Source organism: Arthrobotrys flagrans, assembly GCF_004000055.1.
Source record: "Arthrobotrys flagrans strain CBS H-5679 chromosome Unknown unitig_9, whole genome shotgun sequence".
Classification (NCBI taxonomy): Eukaryota; Fungi; Ascomycota; class Orbiliomycetes; order Orbiliales; family Orbiliaceae; genus Arthrobotrys; species Arthrobotrys flagrans.
The window spans coordinates 3700534-3724480 of NW_027137551.1; the positions used below are offsets into that span (position 1 = coordinate 3700534).

The following is a 23947-nucleotide window of genomic DNA, read 5'->3' on the forward strand; positions in this document are numbered from 1 at the left end:
TCTGTATCAGCTTCGGAATTCTCTTTCCAATTATTTAGTTAACGTTATCTGTTACGCGTAAAAAAGAAGGCTTATCTATCCAAGCTAATCGGTATCTGGCGCTCCTCAATCAATGCATTAATGTCGATTTGGAATTTTGGTAATCGAGTTTTAGGGTTTTGTTAGGTCTAAGCTTCAAAGTGAGGCGGAGGAATGCAGCGCTAAGCTAAGCCAGCATAGCCCTCAGGCGCGTCAGTCATAATTCAAATACTTATTTAAACATACTTCTCAGACAAAATGGAATCCACGTATCACACTGCCCCAGTTCCAGATGCCTAGAGTATGGTATCTTAGTTATTATTCTGCCTCACGGGACCAGTCCTAGATTTTTATAACCAGTTCAGTTATTGTATGATCATGCGATTCTCGCCTCGAGCTCGCATCGTGGCCAGATGTATTTTACCAAATGTGTTGTTGTGTTGTATGTTGTACTTGCCACCCCAGGAAGTCGGATGCGAAGCTAAAAAGAGACATAGAGCTCTCCCACAGCTCTCCTGAAAGGTCAAGGCTGAGAGTTAATGCTCATCGACATCTCAGCTTCATACTTAGGCATTATCACAAGCTTGTCAGAACACTACATCACCTTGCATCTCTCCTGCAGGTCTTGACATTACATCTCTTTCATTCGCCATAGTTATCGATACACCCTTATAGCCGATACACCTCCTAGGACCGTTTGCCATCGTCTGGTTGTGACGTCCCATCACCGATCCTTCGTACGACTTCTCTCCGCTACTCCCGCCACCCGTCCATTCCACAAAACAAATCGCGATATCGCATTCGCATCTGCCTAGAATTTATATCCCTTTTATTCTAAAACCGTCATGTCCAATTACTCCCCTCGTCGGCCCGACGTGACCATTCAATCTACCTTGAAGGCAGCTACAATATCTCCAGGCCGTGCACGGAATGCCCGGCGTCCTGCTTTGATTCCTGCTGCCGCATTCAATGCCTTAGAATCCACTGCCGACCTCTCTTCAATCCTCCCTGATCTTCATGGATTACACAACGGTGGCTCCGTGTATATTCTCCCGCCCGCTCCACCGCCGCCGGAGCTCCTGTTGAGGATGAAACTGGAACAGCAGCAGCAGCAACAGCACCTCCAACCGCGTCCTGTAGCTCTCCGACGTGATCCGAGTAGTTCTAGTCTTTCGACGGATGCTTCCGATGTAGATGTGGATGGTGACTGGGATATGAGTGGGACAGAAACCCCCGTTCAACAACCGGCATTACCTGGTGCTCGAACCAAAGTTAGCAATACTATGAGGCGCTGGAGTATGAAAGATTTGGTTGATGTAGATCACAAAGGAGACGAGGAGGTCTTTGAAACGCCCAAACAATACATCCACAAACGACAATCCTCGACGGTTTCTCAGGATCTGTTCTCTTGGGTAGGTTCCGTCGATTGCCTCCCCTAATCCTTCTTAGCCGAGCAGTATTGCTAAACAAAGGACAATCACCCAGGTCAATTCCTCGACCGACGCTGAAACAGGCGTCCGAATGGTTGAAATCAATCACCGGGTTATCAAAGACTTAGACAGCCTTCCAACAAGTCCCATGTCTTCGACTTCACATTCGGATATGCAGCGGCAACTAGAGCGTCTACAGGAAGCTAGCAGGATCCTGCACGGGCTATAGGAAAAATTACGCAAACCGCACGAAACCGATTCCTTTACGCTCATACGACTTTAATGATAAAATGACTTTATACCCAACCTTCATGAATCTTTGCTATCCAATCAAGCAATACTCGCTACGACAAAAACGAAAACAACTAAAAAAAAAAAAAAAACACGATAATCTAACGACGATGTACGAATTGACATGAACAACGCTATAGACACTGCTTTTTATGCCACATTTTTTGCTATCCTTTCAGCTTTGATCTTCAGCGAGACGATTTCTGGGCTTTAACCTTTCTTCCAATCATTCGTTTCCATCACTTTTTCTTCACGTTAAAATCATATCATATATTTGGAGTTTTGGGAGCAAGCAGCCTCATTTGAAACAAAGCGGCGCTTTTTTGCATTTTTATTCTTCATTTCAACGCCTGCTTTGTTCGTTGTTTGCGGTGTTCTCTTTGGAATCTTTTAATGCTAGGGGTAACATTTCTTTTTTACTACCCAAATATCGGACGGAATTGTGGAACGATGGTCTGGTGGCCTATCTTTACCAGGTAGTTACCATGGTTTTCCCATGAAACCCTAGCCCCGTCGACGAAATATCACTCTTCGTCAAACTTGTTTCCCCTGATCCAGCTGCTGAACCGATGGCGAAATTTGGACCCTAGATATTTTAATATCCCTCACCTTTTTGTTTTCTTCCTTTTTTATCCGATCCTTTATAGCAATCAAAGCCTTGTCGTTGTAAGAATACAAATCTAAAGATTTTGCAAGTCGTCATTTAATCCTTCATTACGGTTTACCTAGTTTGGACAATTTGCGTAGACCGCACACCAGAGGGACGCATGATTCCTAAAAAGACGATCGACTAATGTCATATGATTTCAGCTGCCTGGCGCGTATATCTGAATATTGAATTTTAGAGATGATAGCCTGCCAGTGAAGGCCTGAGAGCGCAAAAATTCAGACGATATCGCGAGCTAGCTGTGCGGCGTCTATTTTTATTTCAGCAAAGCTAATTCCGAAGACGTGCAAATTCGCGATGTTTGTCTTAACCCGAAGAGCTGAAATTGGAGGCTGTAATGAAGGATCAGCCAATTAGGCGTAGCCTTGGAGCTCCATAGTTAGCTTAGCCGAGTGCGATTGAATATTGGATCAAACCTTTTTGCGCTTGGTATTTGATTGGTCTTGGTTGGAATGAGTTGTAGACATGCATATGTAACGGAGTTGCGTGTCATATGCTTCGGTTTGAGATGGGATATTAGGTCGAAATCGGGGTTTCCGATGGTAAAATCTATGGCACAGTATGTCTATCGATCTGGAGGGCTTTGTGGGTTTTGATTCGTTGGTGCCCTTATCGCAGTTGGGAGATATTAAATGTTGGTTTCTCGCAATCTTGTGCATTGTTACAAACCAAGTTAGTTCGCGGAGTTATGTAATTAGGATTAAAAAAAAATCTTGCGGAATTCCTCCTGGAGTTAACTTAAATTTGATTGATCAGGAATGCTGGTGATAGTGTTGGCATGCGGCAGCTCATACGTGTAGCGTAGTACAGCGCGAAGGCGTTCAATGGATTGTGTAGACTAGATTTTAATAGGTAGTTTTAGGGTCGTAAGGAATAGTATACTAGCTTCTATTGAGTGTGGAAGTGGTTTTAAGGAAGTTGGGTTAACTTATGGAATCAACCGCTATACTAATTAAAGATCGATGCAGGTGAATAGATCGAATGTCTTGGAATTTGTCTCAGAGAAAATATGCATTTTGTCGCCTTGAAGTCTAGCTAGGCACAGTTAGAAGCAGGGACACGTTGGTGCAGTAGCTATGGTTCCTTGCGTATGCATGCGTTTGTAGATTAGGTTCGTGGGAAGACATAATTGGTATAGAGAACTTGTGAAATCATTGGTGGAGTTTGGATGAATTGATTCATAGAGAGAGGGGACCGGATCGACGCTTGTAAGAGTGTTGGTGCGAGGAGGCGTTCAGTGCGTCATATATGCATATGAACTGGAGACCGATAGAGGGTTCCAAATTGAGGGTTTTGTCAAGATCGATCGATATTGGGACTGAGACTGATTTTACTATATGCTTAAATATCTAATCTCTAGGGCTTTTTAGGGTATGAGACAAAGATCTTTAGTGACTTTGAATTGTGGAGGCTATGCCAGCTGGGCCTGGAATACACTGCTAGCGGCCTATGTGGGTCCAAATGTTAATTTCTCTGGGATATGTGTATCTAGTGGTTTGAGGAGAGGAAGAGACAGACGTTAATTATATGTCAGGCTTGAATCTGGGATTATCGTTCCCCTATCTGCGGCTTTTGGGTACGCATGGGACTAGGATTACCATTTTGTGGAGGCTGGGATGTAAAACAGGTAGTTTGAGATCCTGTGGGATATGCACGGTCTCGTACCCAGACTCGACATCACATAGAGAGGAACTAGCCTCGAGCCCGTGAGGAACTTTGTTTGATATACCCTTAAGTAGGTATATACTTAAGTACATGCAGCCTTTCATTCTCGGACCCGCTTTAATTGAATTCAGGCGATAATCGATAAGAATATAAGTAATTATAATTCTCGGAATTCTTTGTCTGCAAATCTGCTTGTTAGAGTAGACTTAAGTACTTGCTCTTGTGCTGTTCTTATAAGACACCAACCAACACACTGCTGACTTTGATCTAAGATCGTATGTGGACCTGAGAACGAAATACCTGTAGACAATTCGACTGAAGACCGCCTAATGGCAAAATGTATTACGTCATCATAATTTACCTCCATATCTTAACTTCATTTTGATATTAAGATACTGGCCGTTGGCCTGAAAGTTTTGAGATACCAAGACTTTAGCGACCAGGTCTGGGTAACATTTTACCGTTGTAGAACTTTGTATGTTCACACCTCGTTGGATACAGGATCATGAAACTCTACGAGGCTCGTAGAGGTCTATAGATAATACCTAATATAAAGTAGGCTTAACTTATATCGGTACGAGGTAAATCGCTAATATTTTGGCATCTTTCAGGCTACTCTTAATTTGTGGCAATTAATTACTGGGGTTCAGTGGCTGTTGGAAATGCGAGGGATCTGGATGTACTAGCCTTGTATACATGTACCAAACTGCGGTCCTACCAACACGAATGTGTCGGACGCGAATATGAGTACTCAATCGAATTGGAAATGTGCTACCCCGTTGGTTAGAGTAATTTGGGGCTGAATTGGTTTAAAGATTGATCGAGGCATTGGAGGTCAATATGAATTCGTATAGCGTTGGTACTATATATACCTAGGTATATTGATGACCTCATGATCACCAGGATCGAAGCTATTGTTTAGTAGGGTTTGAACTGTTAGTCATTGCCTATAGGAGATAGCTCGAGGATTTAGGGACGAAGTGGCCTTTGGATATAGTATTTACGTATTTATTTGGCGAGATCCAGGCTCACAATTGTACAATTGATTATATTAATCTTATAAGCTTAGTTACACGAACCCGGGAATTGTCTGCCAGACTCCTCAACTTTACACAATAATTATCAACAGTAATAGATACTTGTGCATAATTAATTGTGCATTGCTTTACACTTTAACAGGAAGTTTCATGCAGGGATGCGGAGATTCCAACCTTATAAATGTTGGTGGTTGGGTTGAGACTGTCTGAAACAAATATTGAGGTATTAATCGCAACGCTGGTACATATATATTTTGACGTTTGGGTACGAGCCCAGTATGCCCTAACATTAACTTGAGCTTGTCTCGTACCCATGTTTTAACGTGTAGAGCGATCTTGTATTGGTACTGAAAAGCAACTTTGCTCAAATATATGTAAATCTTCATTCTTCGTTAGGCCCTAGGCTGCAATGAACAAATACCTTCTCCCCTAATATCAACTATACTGAAGTTCTGATGATATTCCAATTTCTATCTATTGGCATTCTCACATATGGGTCAATTAGCAACTACCCATTATTTTGAATCTTATTGAAATTATATGTTTTTTGTGTTCATATGCCTATATAGGTCCTTATATATTCTATATACTTCTTCTGCCTTTGTAATCGAGGAATAAACAGCACCGGTCGTCCAAAATGTGGAAATACGAGTTTTATTCCTTCTTATTAACTGCTATATTTGTAGCCCAGAGCAAAGCACTGCCATCGTCACCGCCACTGACATCTTCAGGCTCTCATGAAGACGCGGGTAATATCACTGTTTATGAGCGCGTGATTAATCCGAGTTTCTTCTATGAGGGCAGTTTCCGAATTGTATGCGCTAGCGTCGGAGAGGTCATGAATTCCGTCCTTAGCATTGATCCCGGCGAGGATCCGGAAATTCGACGTGCGCACCGTTTAGTATTTAGCAGTGCAGGTATGACACTAGGACAAATACAACAATCAGTTACGATCCGCCAAAGAAACTGCAAATACAAATGCGATTGCGATCCAGAGACAGGAAATATAATTCTTACTGGGCGCCAGGGGTGTCGTCAGCAGTGGCAGACACAGGCTTGCCAACTACTATTTCGTAAGTGATATTTTGAACATCGAAATTCACAGCCTAACTTTTGCTATTGATCGTACCAAAACGGACCTATAGGCCTATTAGACTTACAAATTCAGCAGTAATTATATTCTGATTGTTGAACTTTATATATATATAGGCTGTCAGTGTCACGTAAGGCTAGGCCAACCGCACCTTGACGAAAACATCCCCCTAGCAGACTACGATGACGCTGTCAATCGAATACCAAGCGCCATTCGTGGGCATCCTGAGAACAGCCGTTGGAGATGGAACCCTAATATGTCCCATAACCCTTTTGTGGATATCGATCCAGCTGAGAATATAGAATACGTGTTTATGCCACCGATGGAATCTAGACCAATCGAAGATGACTTCAGTAATCCATATGACCAAGAGTTGAATATGAATGGACCAGAAGCGTTTTGGGAACCCGTTTTGAGAGCGGAGCAGCTCAGAAACCGGAGGACCGATTGGCAATGGCGTAATTATTTTCAGGGTGATGGCCCGTACGACGGAAAATATCGCGGAGACCAGGGCCCTGGTGGGTTACGGAAGCGGGGTGACGGCTATGTTGAACATACTGATACGCAAGAGAATAAGAGTGTTGGGGAAGAAGAGATAGATATAAAGTTAGATGGTGTGGAGCACTAGCGTAGATATGTCGAACAGTGGAAAGGAGCATAATGTTTTCTCAGTGCTCGCACTCGGACTTGGGCCCTGCGCTTAAGAGAAATAGCTGTCTGGCGTCATTAATTGCGTACTGTAGTTTGAGGTAGTCTACAGTCGGGAATACCGAATTTTTCGTAGGACGTTTAGCTCTCTCATTTAGATGGACTGGTTTAGGTTTAGACTGTATTCTTTACATCATTTCTTTGGATTCAATTTTTGTTTGTATGTGTGTCGCTTTCGTTTTGTCATATCTACGACTGTTTCCTACGTGGTGCTTGTATTCTAAGTTGTCATAGATATGTTTTTGCCGTGCTCAGTTATTCATGTATCTAAGTACAAGTACGTATTGGCTATCTAAATATGTAAATATCTGCCAACTAACTATTTATTGCCCTTCCAGATGCGCGATGGGCCGCACCGCTGGGTTATTCGGAATTGAGCATCATGTCTGCGCTGGTAGTGAATAAGGAACTGAGTATTCCGTGATTCTATTTCTTGCTCACTGAATTTGAGAATCTCATCCAGACTCAACAATTGCCAGTGGCAACTATCGCACGAGTAGTTGAGATGTTATATCCTGTTAGGACTTGAAAAAGGCTTTAGGGCTTGCGTTGAATTGAAGAGCTGACATAAAATGGATGGGCTGGCTCTAAATTGAGAGTTATGATACTGACATTCCCAAAATTGATTATCCTACCTTTGTAGCATCTCGATACGTGTCGAGGGTAGACGTAGGGAGAAGCTCTTGTGCTTTCATGAGCTGAACTGCTCGATGGATCGTAGGGGCAGAAAGTTTGACTTCAAGGTAAAACGTCAAAGGAATTCGGTTACGATGCATTAAATGAGGAGCGACTAAGTTACAAATGCAATGCATGGAAGTTAAATTTGATAAACGCTTACTGATACATTGCGTGGCGATGTATCGATGTCCGTGCACGATGTGGATATCTGGATCTCTACTTCGCCTCCCAAACATCTGCAGGAACAACATCTGACGAGTTTCACACATGAAATTTCATGCACATCACCTATGTTTGTAAGTTCAAGCATTTTAATATGCACAGCCCTTATGCGACTAGTCTCAAGGTTATCGAATCCGACGGCAAGTTTTGAGAGAGCTGCAGGTTCTCAAGTGCTTAAGCGCGGGCTCTTGAGCTCGAGGCACAGCTCGAAACTCCGACAAACCAATTATGTTGCATTTACTTCGCCTCTCGAACTTCATTAATTCATAGAACAAACAAAAAGAAATGAGGAGTTGAGTCTAGTTGGCCTCGAGAACGAGCCTGATTTCGTAAACAGGCCCCTGATATGTTATAAGGTAACGAAGCCGAAGAAGTCCAAAGGATAACTGACTGGAAATTCAGTTAACGAATATACTGTGTTGCAACGTTGTAACAGTAGGCCTGGACTGAATATGGACAAGATTTCGAGGCACCGTGGGAGAATTCTGCAAACTCGGGAGCTGAATTGAACCACCTAGACCAACTAAAATAGGGTCATAAATCTACCTAGGTCCTTTGAGCTGGCCCGGAAACCTGCCAAAAACCGGTAAGGTAGCTATGCTCTTCGTGGCGTCGGTAGTACTTAGCTTAGGGCCTGGGTACGAGACAAGTTCGTCTCATATCATGTGTCTAATTCGCCTTACTGAATAATACGCCGTATAGGTAGTTTCGGGGCCAAATACTATGAGGATTCACATGAATGATATCATCCGGCGAATATTTAGAATGATCGATTGATTGATGCCTTGCCTAACTTAAGCTGAGTTTTAGAGATGCCAAGAATCTCGGCAGCCGGGACCGAGAGTTCATAAGGCTGAGGTATTTCTAGCCTGAGGAGGACGAAACGAGCGATATGTCTTATGCATGTACGCTCGGATTTCAGTGGTTGTGAACCTGCAGTCTATAAGACAGTAAATGTTACTAAAGAAATCATCTTTGATATAGCAATACATTAACGAGATGTGTTAAGAGTTCCTGAGATCTGTGGGTTCATGGAGTGTACAGAGCAGTAAATGAAAATATACAAATATACCCAGGTACTTTAGCTATATTAGAAATATATTTTGATAGACTAGGCTAGAATGTCATTTATTCACTAGAATGCTCAGTGTTGCAGCTATAGAAATAAAATTAATATACTCAACTAACCTTGAATGCGCGAATCGTTCGAAATCTCCTTAACTAGTACTGGCCTCTGCAGCTTAGCCGACCCCAGATGTAGCTGGTTCTCGAACAATACGGTTCCCCCGGTGTTTGTTTAAGCCATTGCTTAATTGAATTACATTTTCCCTCCGAGTCTCGAGATTTCTTCGACCTTCTTGTTCTATCGATTCTGCGATTACAGGGTGCCCCCGCCGCAGGACAGCCCCCGCAGTAGCTAGCGGGCGGGTCGGCTGTGGTTGCTTTTTCGATTTTTAGATCTAGCCTCAAGTACATGTCCCCCCATCTTTTGTACCTGTTGCATGTCCCATAGCATTCTCCGAACCTTGGTTAATTAACCCTCGGTAGCAGCTGTTAAGCTCGATGTGGGGTGCAGTGACACTACAGTGTCTCTGGAATTTGATACCGGCATACCCGCAGTTAGGCATGCACATACCTAGGTATGCATACTGCGGATGCATCGGTGTAGTTTTGCAACTTTAACTTAATCCTGGCTGCAATTCTCAATGCAATACGATTTAGTATTATATACCGATCCTAAGAAATTATCTTGATTTTCTTTCCTTCTTTTCGCGTGATGAACCCTGTTCCTCAAATAAAGCCGATACTTACCTGCGAACTAATTCAGCACTGAATACGGAGTAAGTAAGTAGGTATTAGAAGCCATACTGGATTATATACGTAGGGTATGGCTGCCATGGGAGGTCTCGCTTCGGACTTGAGCGGGAGGGGATGTGTTGCGGGATGTGTTGTTGCTGCACGTATGATGCCATCTATGCAACGCATTTGTTGCTCCGGATGCGGCCAATGAGGGAAATCTCTGGCTGCGAACTCGGCGTGTGATTGGGCATCCAATATAAGCCCCCAACTTGGGTACGTAACAATCTTTTTCCAACAAACCATCTTGACATCGCATCGGGCTTGTTACAGCATGCCATGGCTGTCGACACTCGTCTGACAGCTTGAATCGCCTCAAAACCACCTGACTGCTCATCGAACATCATGACCTTCACCGAGACTTCATCTTTTGCTTTTTCCAAAGCCAACTATAGAGGGAACCCCTAGGTAATAAGAGTGGGCAGCACACGCATCGAGATCATACACACACACGGACATCACACAGATATTTAACCAGAACGAAGTACCGGGCCACAGACGCAGCATCTATTCAATTGACGCAGCTGAGAGCATACCACCAACTAGCCATCAAACCAACCCTCCACACTCTATAGAAGAGCTATCGCACGTCCCTCTTATCGGACGGAAAGAAACACGGGATATTTTGAATTAAGCTTTCCTGCTATATCTACTGCCCGCTCCCATCAGGATTGATAGCCTAAATCAAGCTTCGCCTCAAAAAGTCCCTCTCTAGCGACTTTGGATACTTCAGTACCTCTCTACAGCTCCATCTCGTGCTTACCGACTATCTCTACGCAATTTTCCTGCGCAACATATTCATCTAGTACCCGTTCTGTTCTGCATGACGGTTATATCCAACCCTCCTACCATTCGGATCCTTCGCTGCCAAGCCTTGCACTCTGAGGCCAACAAAACTGCAATAATAACGCCTATGCCTGCAACATCAATAAAAATGCCTGCAACACCTACATCTCCGCCAGGCCCGGCTCATGTTCGTAAATATGGTTGGTCAATCCGCCACTCTCTTTTATTCACTTTCTTGCAAGGTGGTGTCTTTTAGATCCTGCTATGGCTTGATCTATCCACTATTGTAGTCAAGGGCAAGGAATATATTAGTATATATATAAATACTAACGCTTCGCTTTTGTTGCTCTTTTTACAGTTCATGAAACATCACAGCCTTCGAATCCGTTCTCGCGGTTTTTGACACAATCCTACTGCATCGTTCCAAGCTTTACTTTGGAGTCCGGGGTAACTCTGAAGCAAGTTCCGGTCGCTTATAAGACATTTGGCGAGCTCTCTCCATCCGGTGATAATGTTATGGTCGTCTGCCATGCACTTACAGGAGGTGCAGACGTTGGAGATTGGTGGGAGCCACTCCTGGGTCCAGGAAGAGCTCTGGATACCTCGAGATTCTTCATCATCTGTTTGAATAACCTTGGGAGTCCTTATGGTTCAGTTAGTCCGGTTACCACAAACCCGGAGACTGGGGAGCCATACGGCCCCGAATTCCCTTTGACCACTATTCGTGATGACGCTAGACTTCATAAATTGGTGCTCGAGGACCTTGGTATTCAGCAGGTTGCTGTCGTAATCGGGGGGAGTCTTGGTGGCATGATTGCCCTCGAATGGGCTTATTTCGGAACAAAATATGTTCGAAATATCGTGGCCCTGGCAACATCTGCGAGAAATTCTGCGTGGTGTATTAGCTGGGGAGAAGCTCAGAGACAAAGCATTTATAGTGATCCTGTTTACGGTCAGTTTCTCAATATTCCGATATACATAGATATGCAGGAGAAAGGGCTTACAAGTTTGTACAGATGACGGCTATTATGATCCATTGCATCAGCCAGTTGCGGGCCTTGCTGCGGCTCGGATGAGTGCCCTGCTGACCTACCGCTCTCGTAACTCATACGAGTCCCGCTTTGGACGAAATGCGCCTGATCCATCTCGAGTCACGCATCAAACCGGTGTTAGACCACCTTCAAGCCCTTCCGAAGAACATTGGGCGAATCACAACGAAGGCTTTCGTGCAGGGAGGAAACTTCAGTCGACTCCGGGGTCTCCTATTTCCCCTAAAGGAAACGGAGAATATAACAGACGACACAAAAGCCCCATGTTCTCGGCACAAACTTACCTTCGATACCACGCTGATAAATTCGTTAAGCGTTTCGACGCAAATTGTTATATCGCCACGTCTCGAAAGATGGATACTCACGATGTGAGCCGCGGAAGGGCTGATAGTATTCCCGAGGCGCTTGCAATGATTGAGCAACCTGCTCTGATTGTAGGAATCGAAAGTGATGGACTCTTTCCGTTTTCTGAGCAACAGGAGTTGGCAGAATACATCCCGAATGCGCAACTCAGTACGATTTACAGCCCAGAAGGACACGATGCTTTTTTGATCGAGTTTAAAACCGTCAATGAGGCGATTCTGGGATTTATGAATGAGGTTCTACCGGACATCATGGAGAGGGAAGTAAAGGGGGTTGCCAACGGATCGCTCAATGCGGAAGTCGGAGAGGCTAAGAAGACGAGCTTTTTTGGAGCGGCGGAAGTGGATATTGTTTCTTGGTAAGGTAAAAGTCAGACGAGTAGAGGGAGTTGGTTTGTAGATTGGCGGATCGATTTGAGTGTTCGATGCTGTACTGTACTTTATAAAATTACTGGAGCGAAAATACGTAAAAACTAAACAGTTAACTAGACCTAAAAAATGAAATAAATGTGGTCTTCAATTCGCCTACCTTAAGCTGCACCTTAGTAGGAACATTCAAAACATAGGAACATTGATCCAATTTGGATTCGAGACACCAGACTACCTAAAATGATCTGGGATTGTTGCATTTTGTGCGTTTCCAGACACATGGGTCTTGGACCAGGAAACGTGCTAAGCGAGGCGCCGAAAGTTACCTCGGTTCATAACAATCCCAAACCAGGCTCCAGGGTTTCCATCTTTCGCGTCGAAAGACATTTGTGATTTAGTCTAGCCTTCCCGGTTGTTTCCTTTTGAATGACCCGTTGAAAACCTCCGCCGATACCCTTGACTTCCTCCCATAGGCGCCGTAAGGTTGTGCCGATTAGATCGGTTAGGCCGGACTGAAGACGGGAAAGCCGAGTTTCGCGATATATATCGTTTCTTCATACATCTATTTTGATCTTGTCTCCTTTCCATCGCATCTCTCCGTATTTCCCCCAGGTTTTTCTTCCACACTTAGACGTGGCTTCCCCGGAATTCAAATTCATCTAGATCTTTTGATCCTTTTTTTTTTTTTTTGTTTGGTTTTTTTGTGAGCATAGATATTCCTCAGGTTCAATAGAGAGCTATGTCGAAACCAGCTGTTCCGTTCCCGCCAGAAGATGAGCTTTACTCCAATGCATGGGCGAAGGATATCTTTAGTAAGTGTTCCATCTTCCTTTCAGCATATCATCGAATAGTGAATCTTTGACTAACACCAAACTACGACAACCAGAGGGCAAAGTCGTCTTCTGCACTGGCGGCGCCGGCACAATCTGTTCCGGCCAAGTTCGAGCCTTGGTAAGCCTAGGTGCTAACGCCGCAATCCTCGGCCGTCGCGAAGCAAATACCAAAGCAGTAGCCGCCGAAATCGCCAAAGTTCGTCCAGGTTCCAAAGTCATCGGCTTCGGCTGTGACGTCCGAGACCACAATTCCCTCGTCTCAACCGTCGAAGCCACAGTCAAAGAACTCGGAAAGATCGACTTTTTAATCTGCGGTGCTGCCGGAAACTTCTTGAGCACAATAGAAGGGTTATCGAGTAATGCTTTTAAAACGGTCATTGATATCGACCTTTTGGGGTCTTATAATACTGTTAAAGCTTGTCTCCCGGAGTTGAGGAAGACTAAGGGAAGGATTATTTTTGTGTCTGCTACGTTTCATTATACTGGTACAGCATTGCAAGCACATGTTGGAGCTGCGAAGGCTGGTATCGATGCTCTATCACATACTTTGGCGTTGGAACTCGGTCCGGCAGGGATTACTTCCAATATCATTGCTCCGGGAGCCATTGCGAATACAGAGGGGATGGAACGGTTGGCGCCGAAGAATATGATACCGGATGATATTAAGGAGAATCCGGCGAAGTTGAATCCTTTGGGGAGGTGGGGGACTGTTAGTGAGGTTGCGGATTCAACGATCTTTCTGTTTAGTGAGGCGGGGAGGTATGTTAATGGGGTTACGTTGGTTGTTGGTGAGTATTGTCCTCCATTTTTCATAGTAATCGAAGAAACTTGTTTTGGGAACAAGAAAGCTGACTTTTGTGGGATAGATGGTGGAAGTTGGAGGAATAGCAATGCTATTGCGAACTTTTTGTACCCTACGATCTTTCAGCCGGGTGCTGAGGGTTTCGACTTTATGACGGCAAAGGGGGCGAAGAAGCACAAGGATAGTAAGCTTTAAGTGATCCCGGGTTCCAGGGTTCCTTCTTTCGTGGCGTCTAGGAACAAGTTTCGGAGGGTCATTTTGCTGGGGTTCATAAAATACTAATTTCGGGTGGGTTTGCGTATAACTCTATAGCTCTATCTGAGTTTTCCATGTTGGGGAGAGCCAAAACTTCCCTATGGAGGACTTGGGACCGTTGTGAAATTATCGATACCGATCGAAATCGAGACTGTATATTCAATTTTCCGTTATTTTTTTACTGGTAACGTGATTTTTGCAGGGTAGCAAGTGTAGTATTATTGTTACATATCATTGGTATATCTATCATACTGTATATTCATGTTGTTGCAGAGTATATGTCGAGTGCCGTAATGATTGTTCTGTAGTGTAACATCCAGTGGAAACTGTATACTTTTTAGAGGTAAACTAGCCTTTACGAAGTGGTCATGTTCCATAGTGTACGAGAAGTACGAGATATACATATAACCTCAAGCTGAATCAAGCATTACTTTTTTCAATGCCAGGCCGAGCATTATGTATACGTAGTTTTTTAATTGGTCCGCGTTTACAGGTAACTCGTACGATCTTAAGGATTTTGTCCGCCTCATGGAAAGCTGACGGGAGAGGTAGATGTATCGTGCGGGTATCGGCCGAAGCTGTTGTCACCCCTAGGCTCCTGAGATTCGAGGCTGGTATATGAGACTGAATAGCTATATAATTACCTTAAGACTTCGGATATAAGAGAAATGGTGTCGAATAGGGTGAACCCACTTCTGCAAATAAAGATTTCTTTTTCTTATGAAAGTTGGGTTCGGCCACGTTGGAAATATTTTGATGATAATTGACGGCGTTGGACACCTTAGTGTCCTTTTGCACTCAGGTGACACAAAGAGAGGAAAATACCGGGCTAATAGTTTAATGATATGGCGAGCTCGAGCGAGTCGACATTGGATGCCAAGTGACCTGCCAAGGCCGGAAATCTTTATGGAGCTTCGAACAGTGCATCCCACTGTGTGAAGGACTCGATGCGCGGAGCTCGAAATGCAGGCGCAAAAAGATAACACGGTATCATACAGCAAAAATCCTTTAATTGCAGCTAATTGCATGCATAAGAGGGGTAAATATGGACACGCGCAGAGCTCTGAGTTAGGTACTAAATATCTTGACTTGGAGAGTTGTATTGTGAAAACTTTCGATTTGAGACACAGCTATGCAGTAAATGCAAGGCCTTCAGAGCTAGCTGTTTCGTAATTAGATCTCGTGTGACGCCGCATATTTATAAGCAAATCCCGGAGATTAAATCTCGCCGCCTCGGCGGCCGAGCTCGATCAAAAGGAGACGTCGAGAGATATCTACCACACGGTCACACTTATGCTGGACTAATAGCAAAATCTGCGAAGATAATGTGCTGCCTTTTCCACGGCTGTGGTTTTAGTACGCTCCGAGAGTACTCAATTAATGCGGAGAGGTAATGATCGCACAAGCCCAAAGTATTATGAAGAATGATTCCGTCGATTGCATGCAATTCGGCCAGCGGGTTTTGGAAAACGGCTGTTTGGAGCGGCTACAGGCGAGGCTGACACAATGCATCGGTAATGCTTACGGTGCCTCGAATTAAAGTATCAAGGTAGATATATCAGATACTTAAGAGGCACTGAGTTTATCAACTTGGCGGTGGGTTGCCACAAAGACAGAGTGGTGGTACCATGAGTGAGCAGTCAGAGTTGGTCCCTAGTCGCCCTCCAAGGGCACAACCACAAACAACTATACTAGGACCATTGTCGGAAACCAGTTCACCACCACGAGGCACTGCCGCCAATCCTACCGAAGCAAACGCCGCACCGGACTTTGGAATAACCCGTATTAATCCGCCTCAACCAACTTCGTGTCCAAGTGGCTGTCTCAATAGAGAAGAAAAAAAGCCTAGAAAGGCGCCCGAGTGCTTGTTCGCAGAAATATTCCGGAGAACCGCACAAAGCAAACTGTGATGTGGAGAGTTCTGAGATTTCACATCAGTCCAAGCTAAATGCATGGGATGTCGCTTCATTTATTATTAATAATATAGTCGGAACTAGAATATTAATTCACCCACCCAAAACAAGGTTGTGGCAATAGTTTTTTGGTGAGTTGGGCTCGTCTATACGTTTTTCGGGTATATCTATAACTTGCCAAGTTAAAATCTTAAACGGGCACAATAAGGTGTGGGCCCAGTAAGCAGAGAAGTGCGGCGAGCAGAACACTACGAGTAACCCCCTTCCACTATTGTGGCATACACAATTGGCGTGATCGTCTGAGGGATTTCGAAAGTTTTGCATTGTCGGCCCTCGTGAGTACACTTAATGATCGCGAATATACTGACATTTCCGATTTCGCATCGGCAGGACTGCACTCAGCAAATATGCTCTCGATAACCTCTCTAGGGAAAAGGTATAAGTATGGTGACACATTTTTATTTCCATTGGTATAAGCCGTTGTATTTCTCTTATGAAGTCGAGTACTACCCCGGAGATGCAGACGTCCGGTGCGGTACCATCGCTTTAAGTTCATTATTGACATATCGATATGATTAACACTTGATGTTCTTGGAAGGATAGGGTAATATATTGAGGTATGAAAGAATAGGGTAGTATAATGATAATTAAAGTAGTCGTTAGTCAAGTTGGAGTTGCAGCTGTCACGAGTACGTGTTATCGACACAGGAAAAAAGAGGAGTTCGAAGGCGATCGAATGAAGAAAAGGAAAGGGAGGAAGGGAGGAGGAAGATGGAGAGAATTATATGAAACGGAGGAGAAGCCATAAACAAAACCGGTCTCCACATTCATGTACCTATTAGGGTGGGTGCGAGGCAAGGTAACCTGGAGCTGAAAAGATGGTGAAGAGGCATTCGCGGGCAGGCATAGCGTCGTATGTATTAACCAGAATCTTAAAGTTCAGACGGAATGACAAGTTTTGAAAAGTTGCAGCGTCAAATTTAAAGGTTAGTGTTGGAGTTTCGTCTCGTAGCTAGACCTAGTCTGTTGAGCTGAAAAGTTCCAAAAACCTACTTCCTACTGATAACTTCTATTCTGTCGTTAATTATGTCGATCTGAAAGTGATTATCCGAACTCGGGGTATGCACGCGAAGTTACGGCAGAACTTTAGCCGTTGAGCTCAAGAAATTTAGTGAATCGCCAATTACCTGATGGAAGGTAGGATTTCAACTCATGTAAAATTTGATTAATACAGTTTGTAAATGCGTGATGTTATAACGTACCTTTCAGGAAAGTTAATTAGCTCATAGGCCAAGGCACGGGCTGGCGTGTATTCCTTATCTTGATGGAACCCTAACCGGAAGGAATGTGAAGAGGAAAGCTGAAGGTGAAATCCTTCGCGAAGTGGGATAAATGTTGATTGTTGACCCCGGTTACCGCAGAGCTGCACAGCTGCCAATTGCCAAACACTAAATAATATGACGGATACCTGCTACTTTTTTTTATCCATCGTCAGGGGTAAATGGTTGGGTTTCGCCTTAACCACCGGTATCGGTAATCTGCGTGCATGCGCAGCGAGGGCACGAGTGTGAGATCTCAAATCGATAAATGACGTGACGCTATTCTGCATCCGGAAAACGACCACCTGAGTATTTCGAATAAGATAGCTTAATGACAACTCCTCGCGCTCGATTGTCGGACGCTTGGATAGGCTCTTAGACTTTGTTGTCCTCAATTCGCGGCTTCTAAGACCCATCTGTCACATATATATTCCATTCTTTGGGGAATTTAGGGTTTACGGGCTACGTCTTGAGTATAGAGTACGGGATGCACAATTGTTAACTTGCATGCATATGAACAGGGTACTAGTTCGATCAGCGCAAGGTGCTAAAAGATTGGTTCGACAAGGCATCTGCAGCCACGAATGGTCGGAAAAGCCTCTACCCATGTAACCTTCTCGAAGGACGGCCATTCTTTTACCCGCAGCTCCTGGTCCGCCTGGCATCGAGGCTACCATCACTCGGTCTGTCTATTGGCTGGCCAAAGTACAAGCTGAGGAGTCCGGTGACGAGAAAAGACCAGGGTATACACTGATAATCCAGTGGTAAGTAAATGCCCGAACCTCAATTTTGGTGTTTTATTGTGGCCACTTTATCTCGAGTACCGACTCAAATATCACTCGGAGCCTGAGAGTCGCCATTTTTATCGCAGGTCTAACGTTTTGGCACAATGTAGCTTTGTGGGCGTTTGTGGCTATATATGGAGTTAGAGAACGCTGCACTGTGCGTCCCGCGCGCTTCGTGCTTCATGATATCCGGTCATGTTCGGATGAAAAGGGAAAAACGTCACGCCGCATGGCCCAGGTTCGGGCATTTACTGTCAAAGATTTGCGAATAGGGTTAAAAAGGATGTGAAATCGGCGAGGGCAAAAGAACCTGCGCTATGATAACATGGTAACAGTTGCAACCCTTCACTGGTATTACATTATAGATATCGTTTGACCCAAATACAATGATAAAACCCTTTATGGAAACACAAGCGACATGCCCTTTGGCGAAAGTCACAACCTGTGGTTTCGTTTTATGCACATTCTTCACCTCGAACCCAGCGTTGGCCAGGAACAACCCGCATTTTCGATCTTTCCATGTTAACCGTTCCCCATTTCGGACTTTAATTGGTGAAATCCATGAAACATTGGTTTGGTACTTTCCTAAGAATAAATTTTGGGTTTACGTCAGAAATAAAGCGAAAATTCTTCGGGATTTCATTCAGACGGCTGAACTGTGCCGAAATCGGGTCCGTGAGCTGATAAGACTATATATATTTTGGACAGTTGTTGCATTATGCATTGGGCGTGTTGCCATTTTTGGTTCCACAGTTCCTCGGCTGCGCTTGCCATAGTCTCAAGCGGTTGCCATATCGCTACGCGACCAAGCCATTCTAGTCTAACACGAAACCAGAACCCCTACCTCAATCTCCTGAACAGAAGAAGCTCAACCCAGAAACCGTCTGTCGCACATTGAACGAACTACAACCTCTAAACAAACCTCACACGACCCATCGCGCCCACCAGTAGCACATCTTTATAGACTTCAAAGCCAACAGTTTTGCAATCCATCATGGCCTCCTCCGGCATGTGGGAGGTGGACCCAGAGACTCGTCGAAAGGTACCGTAAACGAGCTTATCTGTCTTCAGGCTATCACCAACTGCGTCGTTATAGTACGGAGAATACAGCGACTAATATGGATGTTATGATGATATAGCTTCTAGAGCTCCAGAAGAAGCCTGGGAATGGCTCTTGCGTCGATTGCGATTCCCCGAGTCCTCAATGGGTACGATATAGTACCATCATACCTGGTCTATAAAAACTAGGCCAAATCTCAACGAACAAAGTGGTAACGAAGATTATACTCAGGCATCCCCGAAATTCGGTATCTTCCTATGCCTAAGCTGCGCCGGTGTTCACCGGTACGTTTCTCCCTCTCATTCTCCTCCCATAGGCCATCGCTAAACTACCGGTAATAGAGGCCTAGGCGTACACATCTCCTTCGTCCGGTCGATAACAATGGACCAATTCAAAACTTCTGAAATCCTTCGAATGACCCACGGCGGCAACAAAGCCTTAAAAGAATACTTTGAATCCTGTCCGGAATACTCCTCCAGCATGTCCGTCGCAGAAAGATACTCTGCATCGTTCGCCGAGGATTATAAAGAAAAATTAACATGCCTGGTAGAAGGTACCGAATGGACTGGTCCAAAGCCTCGGACGGCTACACCAGCCGTTAACAAAAGTGTGAAAAGAACTGGAACTGGAGGATTAGGCAGTGGAAGCAATAGTAACGCCGGAACACCCCGGTCATCGAGTCCTGCTGTTACAACGCAGAAGCAGAGGAATGAAGCTTACTTTGAGAAAATGGGGGCCGAGAATGCGAATAGAAGGGAAGATTTACCGCCGAATCAAGGCGGGAAGTACTCGGGGTTTGGAAGCACACCATTGCAGGAGCCGTCGAATGGGGGCATTGGAGGGTGGGATGATGTTACTAAGGATCCTGTGGGGGCGTTGACGAAAGGATGGGGGTTATTTACTAGTTCCGTGGTTAAGGGAGCTAAACAGGTTAATGAGGGGTTTGTGCAGCCGACTGCTAAGATGGTATGTTTTGATCCCCATTCCGCTGTGAGTGACAGAAGGGGGTTAATATCGCTAACGGTGTATAGATCGCGGAATCGGACGTTGCAGGTAACGTCCAGCGAACGGCATTACAGGTTGGAAGCGGCATTGCCACAACAGCAAAATCTGGAGCGGATACATTCAACAGAATGATCGATCAACAAGCTCATGGGAATTATCAGGCTATACAACCTGAGAAAAAGGACTTTTGGGATTCATTTGGTGATACAGATTGGGATGATGATAAACAGGCGGTTAAAAATAGTGCTATTGGAACTAGTGGGATCAAGAAGAGTAGTGGTAGTGGAACTAGTGGGAAGAAGAGTGACGATTGGGGTGATGATTGGTGATTTACGAAGGGATTAGAGGCGAATCAAGGCGTACGTGTATATAGGATACCTAGGGAGCTGCTTGTTCAATGGGTCTTCAATGTCTTTTATCTAGTCTCCAGGGTAGATACTTTTCTAGTCTCGAGGGAACATAGTCTAGGGAGATATATAATGAGTGGCGTTGTAGACGGTTTTGTGTGGCGTTGTGAGCTTCACCGCCACACTCTATCTGAGCTGCCAAAGTGCAGCTTCCCAGTCATACATTCACTCAATCCTTCTCCGCGTCCAAACATCACGTCTCCCAACATCAAACGCCATCACCAACATCGCCTTCGCTTTATCTACCAACCTCCACGTTATCGATCCCCTACCATATTACCTACCTAGGTACTATATCTATACACTCAGGTCCTGTAGCTGCCTGCCGTAGATAGGCTAACTACCCGCCATGACCGTCGCGAAACCCCCACACCCCCTCATATCCTCACACCCCTCCACCTCCGGGCTCAAAATCTCACTACACCCACTCGCACTCCTCACGATCTCCGACTATGTCTCCCGTCACACACTTCGACAGATCAAGGGACCCATCGTGGGTGCTCTATTAGGCTCACAGACTGGACGAGAGATCTCTATAGAACACGCGTATGAGCTTAAGCTCATCGATTTACCGGTTGAAGATGGGAAGATGGAGACAGACGGAGAAGAGAATTTTAGGGTTGATGAGAGTTGGTTTGTACAGAAGTTGAAGCAGTGTATGTACCTTCTTCACTCCTTTTATCTTACGATATGATCTTGGTTGCTAATGGTTATGGATGAGTATAGTCAAAGACGTCCACAAGACCTTCGACTTCATCGGTCACTTCACCTACCTCCCCCCACCACCAAATCACCTCCCCCGTCAATTCCAACTAAACATCCAAACTCAACTCCTACCGCACAATGAATCTCTCATATTCCTGGCGCTCCACCCGTCAGCACTCTCAACATCCACCGGCGGGAAACTGCCCCTCACAATCTACGAATCAGTATATGAAGAAGAAGGGGATACTCCAGAGACCAAGGTTCTGAAGATGAAATTCACGGAATTGGATTATACAATTGAAACCGGAGAAGCCGAGATGATTGGTGTTGATCAGGTTGCTAAGGGACCGTTGAACGCTGGTGATGAAACTGGTGGGAGGGCTGCTGGTGGTGCTGGTGGGAAAGATGAGAAACCGGTTGTGGGGACTTCGGCTGCCAAGGATGAGGGGAAGAAGGAAGCTAAAGGGAAAGGAAAGGTAGCTGAGGCTGAGGCTTCTACGAAGGAGGAGAAGGAGGTTACGTTTGAAAGTATTGCTTTGCCGACGCAGACGGAGGAGTGTATGTTCCTTTTCCTCATATATGCCTCTTATCATACAGACCTTGTTACTAACAGCTAGGATATAGTACTATCGACCCTAACAGCAAAAGCCAACGCCGTCCGAATGCTTCACTCCCGTCTAACCCTCCTCCTAGCCTACCTCCGTTCCATCGAATCCAACAGCAAATCCACCGAGCCTTCTCCTCAACAGCCAAAAATCTCCCACCAACTCCTTCGCTCACTATTGTCACTCACAAACCGTCTTCCCTTGCTCGAACCTCCCGCAACATCAGACTCTAGTCTTTCATCGGAATCTCTAGCAGAATTAAGTGATGTCCACCTCGTAGCTCTTTTAGGGGCGGTTACATCGAGTATTGAGATTTCGAAGGAAGTTGGAAGGAAGTTTGGGGCTGTGGAGGCTAGCAGAGGGGGGAGGGAGAGGGGTGGGCCTGGTGGTGTTGGTGGTGTGGGAGGGGGACAAGGTGGGATGGAGTTTGGAGGGTATGATAGTACTGGTGATGATTTTGGGGGTCTCGGTGGGATGGGGGTTAGAGGGGGGTTGATGGGGACGCTTGGAGGGTTGTTGAAGAATGGAGGAGGTGGGAGAATGATGGGTGGACGGAGGTTTTAAATGTCCACCTCCTCGTTCCTTGTCCACCGTCCCGGCGGTCTGGAAACATAGGAATACTGTTATTATGGTTTGGGTGTCCTTGAATGCGAATTAGGGACACCCGGTTTGTTTTATAGAAGGCGGTGTGTTTTCTGGTATTACCTACATACTAACGTAGGTAACTTCGTGTAATGTGAATTTCATAGGAGCAATCGGTTGTAACTGGTTTCATGCATTCGACCAATTAAATATCTTCTCTCGTATCAGAAATAAAGAATAAAGAACAGCCTATAAACTCCAAGCCTCCGCTAAAATGCACATGACATACACTCAAAGTTACAATCCTGGGTATAGTATAGTATAGTATTATAAATTCCTCAACCTCTCCACCTCCCTCTCCACACTCTCCGCCCCAATAGCCACCACCTCACCACCCTCAACCTCCTCCCACACCCCCTCCTCCACAATCCACACCTTCTTATCCCCAACATACGTCCCACCCCTCATGACCACCACCAAAAACCCTAGTGTCTCCCTCTCAACATCCCATACCTCCCACCACCTCTCCGGTAACTTAACACCATGATCCCTCGCCGCAAGATATATCCCTGCGACAGCTAGCTCATGTGGATGGTGTGTTAGGTATACCTGTGACGGTGAGGAGAGGAGGTCGGTCAGGTATGCGAATGTTGTTGATACTAGCTTTGGGTGTTGTAATGGGTCGGAAGGGGATTCGGAGGGAGATTTGGGAGGGGAGGAGTGGGATAGCACGCCGAGGGCTTGGAGGTAGTTGAATGCTAAGGTGTATGGTAAATTAACGGTGGTGTTAAACCCCAATGCTCTCAAGATCTTTGCTTCTGTTGATAATAGCAGGGATTTTAGAGCTGTGTAGTCGCCTTCTGAGACGTAGTATAGGTGTTTATTACTCCTTTTCTTTTCTGTTGTTTCTTCTGAGTCTTTTGGAAGGAGGTGAGGAGGGTATAGTGGTGATGCGGGGGATAAAAGGTATTTGAGGATATTGATAAGATCGCGGGGCTTTTGAGCGTGTTCGGTGAGTTTTGAGGAGAGGTAGAGAGATGCTAAACAAGTTTGGAGGAGCGGAGAGGAGGGGAGGGAGGTGGTGAGGTAGTAGCGTTGGAGGAGGAGGATGGCGGTTGAGATTGTTGGTTGGGGACTACACAAATTATATTAGCACTACTATCAGGGTAGATATTTGGGAGAGAAATGGACGTACAGTTCCATTAATATACCAGCAGCTTGGATTAACCTACAAGCTACCAGACGAAGCTTTTGTTCGACGGGGTCGGGGATTCCGGATAATTGGGACGGGGAGGTTGAAAGTTGGGCGGGAGTCGCGAGGGGGGTGGTGAAGATTGTGACCATTTCGTGAATATCTACCGCGTTTTGCAGCGGGAAAAGGTGGATGGTCGGATACTTGGGATCGCGAGAAGACGGAGAATAGATTGGGAGACCTCCGAGGGGG

General features: G+C 45.2%; 7 protein-coding genes across 7 annotated transcripts; 6 read left to right on the forward strand and 1 right to left on the reverse strand.

Annotated features, from left to right (window-relative positions):
- Positions 1-863: 863 nt before the first annotated feature.
- DFL_006433 (uncharacterized protein) lies at positions 864-1677 on the forward strand (the record flags this gene model as incomplete). The annotated part of the gene is made up of 2 exons (XM_067635861.1): positions 864-1430; positions 1504-1677. The coding sequence occupies 2 exons, from the start codon at positions 864-866 to the stop codon at positions 1675-1677; spliced, it is 741 nt and encodes a 246-aa protein (XP_067490248.1).
- Positions 1678-5745: 4068 nt separating this feature from the next.
- DFL_006434 (uncharacterized protein) lies at positions 5746-6829 on the forward strand (the record flags this gene model as incomplete). The annotated part of the gene is made up of 2 exons (XM_067635862.1): positions 5746-6025; positions 6318-6829. 2 exons carry the CDS (start codon positions 5746-5748, stop codon positions 6827-6829), a joined length of 792 nt encoding a protein of 263 aa, XP_067490249.1.
- Positions 6830-10600: 3771 nt separating this feature from the next.
- On the forward strand, positions 10601-12226 carry DFL_006435 (uncharacterized protein; the record flags this gene model as incomplete). Its single annotated transcript, XM_067635863.1, has 3 exons — positions 10601-10652; positions 10811-11404; positions 11469-12226. The coding sequence occupies 3 exons, from the start codon at positions 10601-10603 to the stop codon at positions 12224-12226; spliced, it is 1404 nt and encodes a 467-aa protein (XP_067490250.1).
- Positions 12227-12971: 745 nt separating this feature from the next.
- Positions 12972-14062, forward strand: DFL_006436 (uncharacterized protein; the record flags this gene model as incomplete). The annotated part of the gene is made up of 3 exons (XM_067635864.1): positions 12972-13044; positions 13119-13853; positions 13932-14062. The coding sequence occupies 3 exons, from the start codon at positions 12972-12974 to the stop codon at positions 14060-14062; spliced, it is 939 nt and encodes a 312-aa protein (XP_067490251.1).
- A 5071-nt stretch (positions 14063-19133) lies between these two features.
- Positions 19134-20533, forward strand: DFL_006437 (uncharacterized protein; the record flags this gene model as incomplete). The annotated part of the gene is made up of 5 exons (XM_067635865.1): positions 19134-19181; positions 19279-19347; positions 19431-19483; positions 19541-20165; positions 20231-20533. The coding sequence occupies 5 exons, from the start codon at positions 19134-19136 to the stop codon at positions 20531-20533; spliced, it is 1098 nt and encodes a 365-aa protein (XP_067490252.1).
- A 427-nt stretch (positions 20534-20960) lies between these two features.
- DFL_006438 (uncharacterized protein) lies at positions 20961-22485 on the forward strand (the record flags this gene model as incomplete). Its single annotated transcript, XM_067635866.1, has 3 exons — positions 20961-21267; positions 21338-21874; positions 21941-22485. The coding sequence occupies 3 exons, from the start codon at positions 20961-20963 to the stop codon at positions 22483-22485; spliced, it is 1389 nt and encodes a 462-aa protein (XP_067490253.1).
- Positions 22486-22830: 345 nt separating this feature from the next.
- On the reverse strand, positions 22831-23847 carry DFL_006439 (uncharacterized protein; the record flags this gene model as incomplete). Its single annotated transcript, XM_067635867.1, has 2 exons — positions 22831-23638; positions 23699-23847. 2 exons carry the CDS (start codon positions 23845-23847, stop codon positions 22831-22833), a joined length of 957 nt encoding a protein of 318 aa, XP_067490254.1.
- Positions 23848-23947: the final 100 nt, after the last annotated feature.